This window comes from Pygocentrus nattereri, chromosome 16, assembly GCF_015220715.1.
Source record: "Pygocentrus nattereri isolate fPygNat1 chromosome 16, fPygNat1.pri, whole genome shotgun sequence".
Classification (NCBI taxonomy): Eukaryota; Metazoa; Chordata; class Actinopteri; order Characiformes; family Serrasalmidae; genus Pygocentrus; species Pygocentrus nattereri.
Genome location: NC_051226.1, coordinates 1,707,138 through 1,719,637, shown reverse-complemented (window position 1 = coordinate 1,719,637; position 12,500 = coordinate 1,707,138). Strand labels below are relative to the sequence as shown.

The 12,500-nt window shown below is 39.7% G+C and overlaps 1 protein-coding gene across 1 annotated transcript in view; it reads right to left on the bottom strand.

The window, feature by feature from the left end:
• Positions 1-12,009, bottom strand: part of LOC119265414 (putative uncharacterized protein DDB_G0289263) — a 12,064-nt gene extending 55 nt beyond the window's left edge. The window contains exons 1-2 of the mRNA XM_037546074.1: positions 11,255-12,009; positions 1-1,161 (exon numbers count right to left, since the gene is read on the bottom strand). The exon at positions 1-1,161 is cut by the window's left edge and continues 55 nt beyond it. Of these exons, the coding sequence (XP_037401971.1) occupies positions 1-1,161; positions 11,255-12,009 (1,916 nt within the window). The remainder of the gene's footprint in view (positions 1,162-11,254) is intronic.
• Between the last annotated feature and the right edge of the window lie 491 nt (positions 12,010-12,500).

Below are 12,500 nucleotides of genomic sequence, written 5' to 3'. Positions count from 1 at the left end.
GTGATGTTATTGGCGATGGTTTTGGCTGTGATGTTCTTGGCGATGGTTTTGGCTGTGATGTTATTGGCGATGGTGTTGGCTGTGATGTTATTGGCGATGGTGTTGGCTGTGATGTTATTGGCGATGGTGTTGGCTGTGATGTTATTGGCGATGGTGTTGGCTGTGATGTTATTGGCGATGGTGTTGGCTGTGATGTTATTGCCGATGGTGTTGGCTGTGATGTTATTGCCGATGGTGTTGGCTGTGATGTTATTGGCGATGGCGTTGGCTGTGATGTTATTGCCGATGGTGTTGGCTGTGATGTTATTGGCGATGGTGTTGGCTGTGATGTTATTGCCGATGGTGTTGGCTGTGATGTTATTGCCGATGGTGTTGGCTGTGATATTATCGGCGATGGTGTTGGCTGTGATGTTATCGGCGATGGTTTTGGCTGTGATGTTATCGGCGATGGTTTTGGCTGTGATGTTATCGGCGATGGTGTTGGCTGTGATGTTATTGCCGATGGTGTTGGCTGTGATGTTATCGGCGATGGTGTTGGCTGTGATGTTATCGGCGATGGTTTTGGCTGTGATGTTATCGGCGATGGTGTTGGCTGTGATGTTATTGGCGATGGTGTTGGCTGTGATGTTATTGCCGATGGTGTTGGCTGTGATGTTATTGCCGATGGTGTTGGCTGTGATGTTATTGCCGATGGTGTTGGCTGTGATGTTATTGGCGATGGCGTTGGCTGTGATGTTATCGGCGATGGTGTTGGCTGTGATGTTATTGGCGATGGTGTTGGCTGTGCTGTTATCGGCGATGGTGTTGGCTGTGATGTTATCGGCGATGGTGTTGGCTGTGATGTTATTGGCGATGGTGTTGGCTGTGCTATTATCGGCGATGGTGTTGGCTGTGATGTTATCGGCGATGGTGTTGGCTGTGATATTATCGGCGATGGTGTTGGCTGTGATGTTATCGGCGATGGTGTTGGCTGTGATGTTATCGGCGATGGTGTTGGCTGTGATGTTATCGGCGATGGTGTTGGCTGTGATTTTATCGGCGATGGTGTTGGCTGTGATGTTATTGATGGTGGTGTTGGCTGTGATTTTATTGGCGATGGTGTTGGCTGTGATGTTATTGATGGTGGTGTTGTCATTGATGTTGCTGCTGTTGATTTTGTTGCTGGTGATGAGGGAACATGGTTAGTGTTGTTATTGGCAGTGTTATTGTTGTTATTGCTGATGGTGATGATGGAATTGATAGTCATGTTTTTGGTGTGGCATTGATGTTTGGGGGTTAGTTTCATGGGTGGGGTGTGTTGTTTTGCTGTTGGGACGTTTTTGTTTGTTGGTGTTGTATTATTGTTCACAGTGTTGGCTGTTTTGAAGGTGCTTTTGTTGGTTTTAATGCTGAGGGTGGTGACGGTGTTTTTGGTGGTGGTTTTTGGTTTTGATGTTCATGGTATTGGTGTTATTAATAGTGGAGGTGTTGGTAGTAGTGTTGGTGATGTTTTTGATGGCTTTGATGATGCTGTTGGTCTTGCTGACTCGGTGTTGGTGGTGTTATTTGGTGATAGTGGTGGTATTTGTGGTAATGGTGTTAATGGTGTTGGTATTTTTAGTGATGGTAGTCATGGTAATGTTATTGGCATTGTTTTTATTGTGGATTTTGTTCTTGGTGATAGTAGTGGTGGTGTTATTGGTGGTATTGATGGTGTTATTATTGATTTTCTTGCTGTTATTGTTGCTGGTGGTTGTATTTTCTTGTTGTTTTTTATATTTGCACCTATGCACAGGCACTCATAGTGTGAATGCTGTTTCCAGGCCAGTTTTATTTTCTCAGTAAACAGATTGCCTGATTCCAGCACTGCCTGCCAAGAAAACTGCTCTGAATCTGTGCTGCACAATGAGACTCTGACCCACAATATCCAGTCATGTCACACCGGTCACCCGTTCTGACAAGAATTACTTAAATTCCTGCTTGTTATGAACAGCGCCTGTTTTCCAGCCATCATACTCAAATCCTGATTGCTGGCTGCTGCTGGACAAGACAGTGTCCAAAAGTGAAGAAGACTGAAATAGCCCTCAAATTGTTGGCCTGGAGCACAAGGTTGATCGCCTAGTGTAATCGTACTTAGCAGTCTAGTCAGACGAGGGGCCAGTGGGAGGATGACGAGACACAGTCATGCTGAGGTGAACGCAGGGCCACTCTAAATGCAGCAGCACGATGAGGACTTTCTTTGTCTCAGAGCCAAAAAAGGATTCACAAAACTTTCGCTATCCATTTTTTAGAAACCTCTCTATTGTAGCTCCTACTTGCTGATGTACTGTTAGAGACTGTAGCTCCTCTGTTGATGCCCAGTTATGTTACCCTCTAGCCCTCATCACTGGTCAGTGTGTGGCCATAGTGCTTCTTTTAGCTGAATAATTTTGGTTGGTGGACCATTTTCACAGCTCATACTAACTATAAACATGGACTCAAATGTCAGTGAGTGGAAGCACAAGGCAAGTGTTTCTAATAAAGTGGCCAATTAGTAGTAGTAGTAGTACAAGGTCAGTGTTTCTAATAAAGTGGCCAGTTAGTGGACATGTTTCAACCAACTCAGACAGCCGTCCAAAGTTAAGCTGTTTTTATCTTTCTCAGACTTTGAGACAGTAATTCATGCATTTATTTCCACAAGGCTCGATTATTGTAATTCACTATACATTGGTGCTGGTCATTCGTTGGTTGCTAAGCTACAGTTGGCGTAAATGCTGCAGCGAGGCTTTTAACACGTACATCCTGGAAAGAACATATCACTCCGGTCCTGGCTTCACTCCATTGGCTCCCAGTTGTTTTTAGAATACAGTATAAACTTTTGCTTTTAGTGTATAAGTCTCTGCATGGCTTAGCTCCCAGTTATTTGGCTGAATTGCTTATGCCTTATGTTCCGGCACGAGCCCTAAGATCTGCCGATCAGCTTCAACTGGTGGTCCCCAAGTCGAGGCTGATACAGAGGGGGGACCGAGCGTTTGCTGTGGCTGCCCCGAAACTGTGGAATGAGCTGCCACTGCAGATTCGTTTGGCGCCCACTCTGTCACGTTTTAAATCTAGTCCTAAAGCTCATTACTGTTCCACGGCTTTTATGTAATTCGTTTTATCTCTTTTGAATTGTTTTACTAGTATTGTAGTTTAATGTTTGTATTGGTGCAGCACTTTGATCAACTAACGTTGTGTAAAATGTGCTCTATAAATAAATTGACACAGACATTGACATTGATATGCAAGGTAGGTGTTTCTAATAAAGTGGCCTGGGAGTGGAAGTACAAGGTAGGTGTTTCTAATAAATTGGCCACTAAACTGAAGTACAAGGTAGGTGTTTCTAATAAATTGGCCACTAAGCTGAAGTACAAGGTAGGTGTTTCTAATAAATTGGCCACTAAGCTGAAGTACAAGGTAGGTGTTTCTAATAAATTGGCCACTAAGCTGAAGTACAAGGTAGGTGTTTCTAATAAAGTGGCCACTGAGTTGAGGTACATGGTAGGTGGTGTGAATAAAGTGGCCAGTGAGGTGATGCACAAAGTAGGGGTTTCTAATAAAGTGGCCAGTGAATATAAACCTTGATCAGCACTATTGACAGAGCTAAAAACATCACCTTAGATGTAAATCACTCCCACAACATCATCAAGGAGAGCATATAGCCTCACCATAAAAAGTTATGACTCAATTCCTCAGAAATAACCGCAGCTGTATGAAATCACGCAGTACATTTCTGTTCTTTGTCCTGACAAAAATAGAACAACGTTCATAACTTCATTCTGAGTTCTTCACAGGAGGCAGACCGTCAGCTCTCCTGTACTGCATTTTCCTCTAGCAGAGGGTTAATTATAGTCTTTTAGTCATGTAATCTTCCTGCAAGTGTTCTATATATTAAGCAATGTATATCACTTCATTCTGCCCTCTGCACAGAATACAATTCATCAGCTCTCTCATGTTTTAATATTTTAATAGCAGAGGGTTAATTATCGGCTTGTTTATCTGTGTTTAAAATAGCCTCAGTGTTGAATTGAACTGGAATTGGAGGTTTTTATGGGCAGCTGGCTGCTGCGCGTAGGCGTCCTGACTGATGACAGTCAGTGCAGGTTTGTGGATGTGGAGCCTACGCAGTACCTGCTGGCCTTTTCCACAAGTTCATATGATTAGCTGTAACGGCGCGAGTTTCAGCCGAGATGTGGAGATGGGGGGGGGGCCGGGGGGTGTCACGGTGACAGGTTTTCCAGTCCTGCTTGGGTGTTGATCATGTCACTTTCTCCAGTGTTTCATTACCACAATGCGCCAAATCCGAGAAATGTCTCTCCTCCTTTCTATTTTAGGCAGGAATCCGTGATTCCCAAAGAAAGCTGAGATTCTGCTGGAGTAAAAAAAAAAAAAAAAAACATTGTTAAAACAGTTTTTGGAGTTTATTCTCGGTATTTTTACTGAAATCTTAAACATCTTGACATATTTCCAGTAACGAATACAAATTTTAAAGAAACATTTATTATTCAGTGTACACTGTGAATTATTCAGTAATTGCTATGAATTATTAAAAACTACTATGAATTATTCAGTAACTACTATGAATATTCAAGAACTACTATGAATTATTCAGTATTTACTATGAATTAGTCAGGAACCACAATTAATTATTCAGTAACTATTATGAATAACTGAATATCTACTATGAATTATTCAGTATTTACTATGAATTAGTCAGGAACCACAATTAATTATTCAGCAACTAATATGAATAACTGAATATCTAATATGAATTATTCAGTAACTGCTATGAATTATTAAAAACTACTATGAATTATTCAGTAACTACTATGAATATTCAAGAACTATTATGAATTATTCAGTATTTACTATGAATTAGTCAGGAACCACAATTAATTATTCAGTAACTAATATGAATAACTGAATTTCTAATATGAATTATTCAGTAACTGCTATGAATTATTTAAAAACTACTGTGAATTATTCATAAACTACTATGAATTTTTCAGTAACTACTACGAATATTCAAAAATTACTATGAATTATTCAGTATTTAGTATGCATTAGTCAGGAACCACAATTAATTATTCAGTAACTATTATGACTAACTGAATATCTACTATGAATTATTCAGTAACTAAAATGAATTATTTAGTAATGTATATGAATTGAATATATAGTATGTATTATATAGTATGTACTAATTTATTCAGTTCTGTTATGAATTATTTGATAAATGCTGGTAAGATTTTTTACACTTCAGGTATATTAGCCTCATAGCTTCAGTGCTAAACTTAAAGAAGTAAACATCCTGGCATATCTTGGCTGATCAACTAATCTTGTGGTACAGTGAGGAAACTTGGTAAATATGACATTTTTGCCAAATTATACCTTTAAACAGTCAAATTCTTGATGATTAAACTGTGCAGACTGTAAAGCCCCAGAGCCCTGGAGAAGCAGAGAAGAAGTGGTGGTCCTGAAAGAAACATAAAAAAGAGGATGAACAGATGGCCAGAGAGGTTTTAATGCACTGCATTTCAGGTCATAATCACTCTTACATAAACTGCAGATCCACAGCGCTGGTTATGGTTATAAACACTCAATGTGTCTGTTTGGTCCATTAAGAGGAAATATCCATTAATGAAACACAGACTGGGAACACAGAGTCGACTTACATACCGGCATAATGTTAAAACTGGAATAATTACTGTACTTTTACAAAAATATTATAGCTATAAATGTTCATATACATTAGAACAGGAGATATTAGACAATAAATCACATTAATATATATTACTATACACTGAAAGATGAGATATTATTCTCAGTGATGTCATCAGTAGATATTCATCTACACTAGAAGAGGAGATTCAGATTCAGATTCAGATTCCTTTATTGATCCCAGGGGGAAATTGCAGTTGTTACAGTTGCAGCCATTTATGTCAAATTAAACACTTTACTAATAATTTAAGACAATATAGAGAAATTTACAGTATGTACACCAGATTTAAGTACTTATGAATATAATAAGGTGGCGGTGATTGTGATAGTAATATGAAACATCAGGTATAAAGCAGTTACAATTATTTAAATTATTTAAATTAAGTTAGTGTCCCTCTGAGTTTTTGCACACACAATTGTTATTATTGCACATATGAACAGTTTGGTATTGAGTTTTGTGAATCACACACTGAGGGAGGAGTTATAGAGTTTGATGGCCACAGGTAAGAATGACCTCCTGTGGTGCTCTGTGGTGCATTTTGGTACGATGAGTCTTGAGCTGAATGAGCTCTTGTGTCTCATATCAGTCCATATGTCATATCAATATGTGTTTCTATACACTAGGACAAGATATATTAGTCTATGAAATCAATAAACATTCCTATGTACTAGAAAAGATGATATCATTCCATAAACAGCATCAATAGACATTCCTATACATTTGGAAAGGAGACGTTAGTCCATAAATATCAATGGATGTTCCTATTCACTAGAACAGGAGATATCAGTCCATAGACAACATTAATAGATGTTGTTACACACTAGAACAGGAGATATCAGTCCACAGACAACATCAATAGATGTTGTTACACACTAGAACAGGAGATATCAGTCCACAGACAACATCTATAGATGTTGTTACACACTAGAACAGGAGATATCACTCCACAGACAACATCTATAGATGTTGTTACACACTAGAACAGGAGATATCAGTCCACAGACAACATCTATAGATGTTGTTACACACTAGAACAGGAGATCTCAGTCCATAGACAACATCAATAGATGTTGTTACGCACTAGAACAGGAGATATCAGTCCACAGACAACATCTATAGATGTTGTTACACACTAGAACAGGAGATATCAGTCCACAGACAACATCTATAGATGTTGTTACACACTAGAACAGGAGATATCAGTCCATACACAACATCAATAGATGCTGTTACACACTAGAACAGGAGATATCAGTCCACAGACAACATCAATAGATGTTGTTACACACTAGAACAGGAGATATCAGTCCACAGACAACATCAATAGATGCTGTTACACACTAGAACAGGAGATATCAGTCCACAGACAACATCAATAGATGTTGTTACACACTAGAACAGGAGATATCAGTCCATAGACAACATCAATAGATGCTGTTACACACTAGAACAGGAGATATCAGTCCATACACAACATCAATAGATGCTGTTACACACTAGAACAGGAGATATCAGTCCACAGACAACATCAATAGATGTTGTTACACACTAGAACAGGAGATATCAGTCCATACACAACACCAATAGATGTTTTTACACACTAGAACAGGAGATATCAGTCCATACACAACATCAATAGATGCTGTTACACACTAGAACAGGAGATATCAGTCCATACACAACATCAATAGATGTTGTTACACACTAGAACAGGAGATATCAGTCCATAGACAACATAAATAGATGTTGTTACACACTAGAACAGGAGATATCAGTCCATAGACAACATCAATAGATGTTGTTACACACTAGAACAGGAGATATCAGTCCACAGACAACATCAATAGATGTTGTTACACACTAGAACAGGAGATATCAGTCCATAGACAACATCAATAGATGTTGTTACACACTAGAACAGGAGATATCAGTCCATAGACATCAATAGATGTTGTTATGCACTAGAACAGGAGATATCAGTCCACAGACAACATCTATAGATGTTGTTACACACTAGAACAGGAGATATCAGTCCATAGACATCAATAGATGTTGTTACACACTAGAACAGGAGATATCAGTCTATAGACATCAATAGATGTTGTTACACACTAGAACAGGAGATATCAGTCCACAGACAACATCTATAGATGTTGTTACGCACTAGAACAGGAGATATCACTCCACAGACAACATCAATAGATTTTCGTACACAGTAGAACAGGAGATATCAGTCCATAGACAACATCAATAGATGCTGTTACACACTAGAACAGGAGATATCAGTCCATACACAACATCAATAGATGTTGTTACACACTAGAACAGGAGATATCAGTCCATACACAACATCAATAGATGCTGTTACACACTAGAACAGGAGATATCAGTCCATACACAACATCAATAGATGTTGTTACACACTAGAACAGGAGATATCAGTCCATAGACAACATCAATAGATGTTGTTACACACTAGAACAGGAGATATCAGTCCATAGACAACATCAATAGATGTTGTTACACACTAGAACAGGAGATATCAGTCCACAGACAACATCAATAGATGTTGTTACACACTAGAACAGGAGATATCAGTCCATAGACAACATCAATAGATGTTGTTACACACTAGAACAGGAGATATCAGTCCATAGACAACATCAATATATGTTGTTATGCACTAGAACAGGCGATATCAGTCCATAGACAACATCAATAGATGTTGTTACACACTAGAACAGGAGATATCAGTCCATAGACATCAATAGATGTTGTTATGCACTAGAACAGGAGATATCAGTCCACAGACAACATCAATAAATGTTATGCACTAGAACAGGAGATATCAGTCCATAGATAACATCTATAGATGTTGTTACACACTAGAACAGGTCATATCAGTCCACAGACAACATCAATAGATGTTGTTACGCACTAGAACAGGAGATATCAGTCCACAGACAACATCTATAGATGTTGTAACGCACTAGAACAGGAGATATCAGTCCACAGACAACATCAATAGATGTTGTTACGCACTAGAACAGGAGATATCAGTCCGCAGACAACATCTATAGATGTTGTAACACACTAGAACAGGAGATATCAGTCCACAGACAACATCAATAGATGTTGTTACGCACTAGAACAGGAGATATCAGTCCACAGACAACATCAATAGATGATGTTACGCACTAGAACAGGAGATATCAGTCCACAGACAACATCAATAGATTTTCTTACACACTAGAACAGGAGATATCAGTCCATAGACAACATTAATAGATGCTGTTACGCACTAGAACAGGAGATATCAGTCCACAGACAACATCAATAGATTTTATTACACACTAGAACAGGAGATATCAGTCCACAGACAACATCAATAGATGTTGTTACACACTAGAACAGGAGATATCAGTCCATACACAACATCAATAGATGTTGTTACACACTAGAACAGGAGATATCAGTCCATACACAACATCAATAGATGTTTTTACACACTAGAACAGGAGATATCAGTCCACAGACAACATCAATAGATTTTCTTACACACTAGAACAGGAGATATCAGTCCATACACAACATCAATAGATTTTCTTACACACTAGAACAGGAGATATCAGTCCATAGACAACATCAATAGATTTTCTTACACACTAGAACAGGAGATATCAGTCCATACACAACATCAATAGATTTTCTTACACACTAGAACAGGAGATATCAGTCCATAGACAACATCAATAGATTTTCTTACACACTAGAACAGGAGATATCAGTCCATACACAACATCAATAGATTTTCTTACACACTAGAACAGGAGATATCAGTCCATAGATAACATCAATAGATTTTCTTACACACTAGAACAGGAGATATCAGTCCATAGATAACATCAATAGATTTTCTTACACACTAGAACAGGAGATATCAGTCCATACACAACATCAATAGATTTTCTTACACACTAGAACAGGAGATATCAGTCCATACACAACATCAATAGATTTTCTTACACACTAGAACAGGAGATATCAGTCCATAGACAACATTAATTTTACGCAGTAAATGCTTTAGTGATGCCCTGATCTACTTCAAAAGAGAGTTCACATCTGTACAGTAATTGTCAAAAGTTCCTGAAATATCATCTTTTCTGTGAGTAATAAATGCATTTCATCAGCATGAATTCTCAATCCTTACAGTGGCTTTATCTCTCTTTTACACTCTTTTTCTTTACCTCTCTTTCCCCTTTTCTGTTTCGTCCATCCCTCTCTCTTTCTCTGCCCCCCAAGGACTGCTACACACTTCTATTTATTAACTGTAGCTACATAAAATATTATACAGTAACAGTAACTTTATTTAAGCAACTCAAATTCACTGTAAAATAGTCCCTACCACAAACAAACAAATATAAAGAAACAAAAATAAGTGAGTGAATAAATAAATAAATAAATAAATAAATAAATAAATGGGGCTGAATTGTGATATTTTTTTTCACAGTGGGCCACAAATTTCCCTGTGTTTCTGTCCAGCCAATGGGGGCCGAGTCTCATCGTAAATGATCCAATCATTACTGAGCGTTCTGCTGTAATCCCCCTCATCATATCTCTCCTCTGTATGATCCTCCCTTTAATCCTCCTTCTAAACTCGTCCTACATGTATCCTAACTGCACTATTCAGTGCTGCCTCGAGGAGGATCCACTCACTGGCCACTTTCTTTGGAAAAACTTACTTTATTATTTTACCAACTGGCAAATTAGAAACACCTACTTTGTGTTTACACTAACTGGCCACTTTATTAGAAACACCTGCCTTATAGCTCCCTGTGTAGGTGTACAACTACAGAATATCTGTCTGCGCAGTTTGTGGCCGTGTATGAAAATGAAGGCAGCTGCCTCGATGCCTTGCTGCCTCTGCTGTCTCATAAGTCAGTGCCTTAGAAGGCAACGTTGTCCACAGTTTCTGCAGTTTTCAGCTATTTTTCCTAACCGAATTGGCACGGGCATAAAGAATGTGGGACATTTAAGGATGAAGGATCTGTGCTGCCTTCAAAGAAATGAACGAACAAACATTAGATTCAGACGTGACTGGGTGCCTTGCTGCCTCAGAATACTGTCTGAGTAAGCAGTGATTATTATGTTTCAGACACAGCCTGTCAGTCCTACAGTTTCACAACAGCAGATTCACTCCAGCAGGTTCAGGCCAGTGGCATTCAGCGCATGCGCCAGCGCTTGTTTTGGATTTTCTTAGTGAGTTTTAGGCTAATCAACATTCCAGTCTTTTATATGGGTCTACATTAAATTTGTGATAAATATGCAATTGGCTACTGTTATATTTTAATACAGGGCCTTTATCTTTACACTTAACTTACATTGAATGTGCAGAAACAAAACTTTACCTGAAACAGCATGAATTAAAGTAATTTTAAAAACATTTTTAAATACATTTAAGTTTGAATAATCATATTTTTATACAAGCAACATAAACATCTCCACTACAAACAAACCCTTGAACATTTCTCCTACTGTTCAGTACAATTCCAGGTATGGATGTTGTAGATGGTGTGGATAGTATGGATGGTGTGGAAGGTATGGATGGTATGGATGGTGTTGAAGGGTATGGAGGGTGTAGATGGTATCGGTGTAATAACCGAAGAATAATCTGGAGAATATAGGAGCAGCTCTGGTCCAGCACATGATATGACTGGTGTGGATGGTATGGATGGTGTGGCAGGCTGTGGACAGTGTGGATGGTATGGATGGTGTGGCAGGCTGTGGACAGTGTGGATGGTATGGATGGTGTAGATGGTTTGGATGGTATGGATTGTTTGGAAGGCTCTGGATGGTGTGGATGGTATGGATGGCGTGGAAGGCTGTGGACAGTGTGGATGGTATGGATGGTATGGATGGTGTGGAAGGCTATGGACAATGTGGATGGTATGGATGGTGTTGATGGCATAGAAGGCTGTGGACAGTGTGGATGGTATGGATGGTGTAGATGGTTTGGATGGTATGGATTGTTTGGAAGGCTCTGGACAGTGTGGATTGTGTGGATGGTATGGATGGTGTAGAAGGCTGAGGACGGTGTGGATGGTATGGATGGCATGGAAGGCTGTGGACTGTGTGGATGGTATGGATGGTATGGATGGTGTGGAAGGCTGTGGACAGTGTGGATGGTATGGATGGTGTGGAAGGCTGTGGACAGTGTGGATGGTATGGATGGTGTGGATGGCATGGAAGGCTGTGGACAGTGTGGATGGTATGGATGGTGTGGATGGCATGGAAGGCTGTGGACAGTGTGGATGGTATGGATGGTGTGAAAGGATATGGACAGTGTAGATTATATGAATGGTGTAGATGGTTTGGACGGTATGGATTGTTTGGAAGGCTCTGGACAGTGTGGATTGTGTGGATGGTATGGATGGTGTAGAAGGCTGAGGACGGTGTGGATGTTATGGATGGTGTGGATGGTATGGAAGGTTGTGGACAATGTGGATGGTACTGATGGTGTGGATGGTGTGGAAGACTGTGGACAGTGTGGATGGTGGGGATGGCGAGGAAGGCTGTGGATAATGTGGACAGTGTGGATGTTATGGATGGTTTGGATGGCGAGGAAGGCTGTGGATATTGTGGACAGTGTGGATGGTGTGGAAGGCTGTGGACAGTGTGGATGTCATGGATGGTGTGGATGGTGTGGAAGGCTGTGGAAGGTATGGATGGTGTGGAAGGCTGTGGACAGTGTGGATGTCATGGATGGTGTGGATGGTGTGGA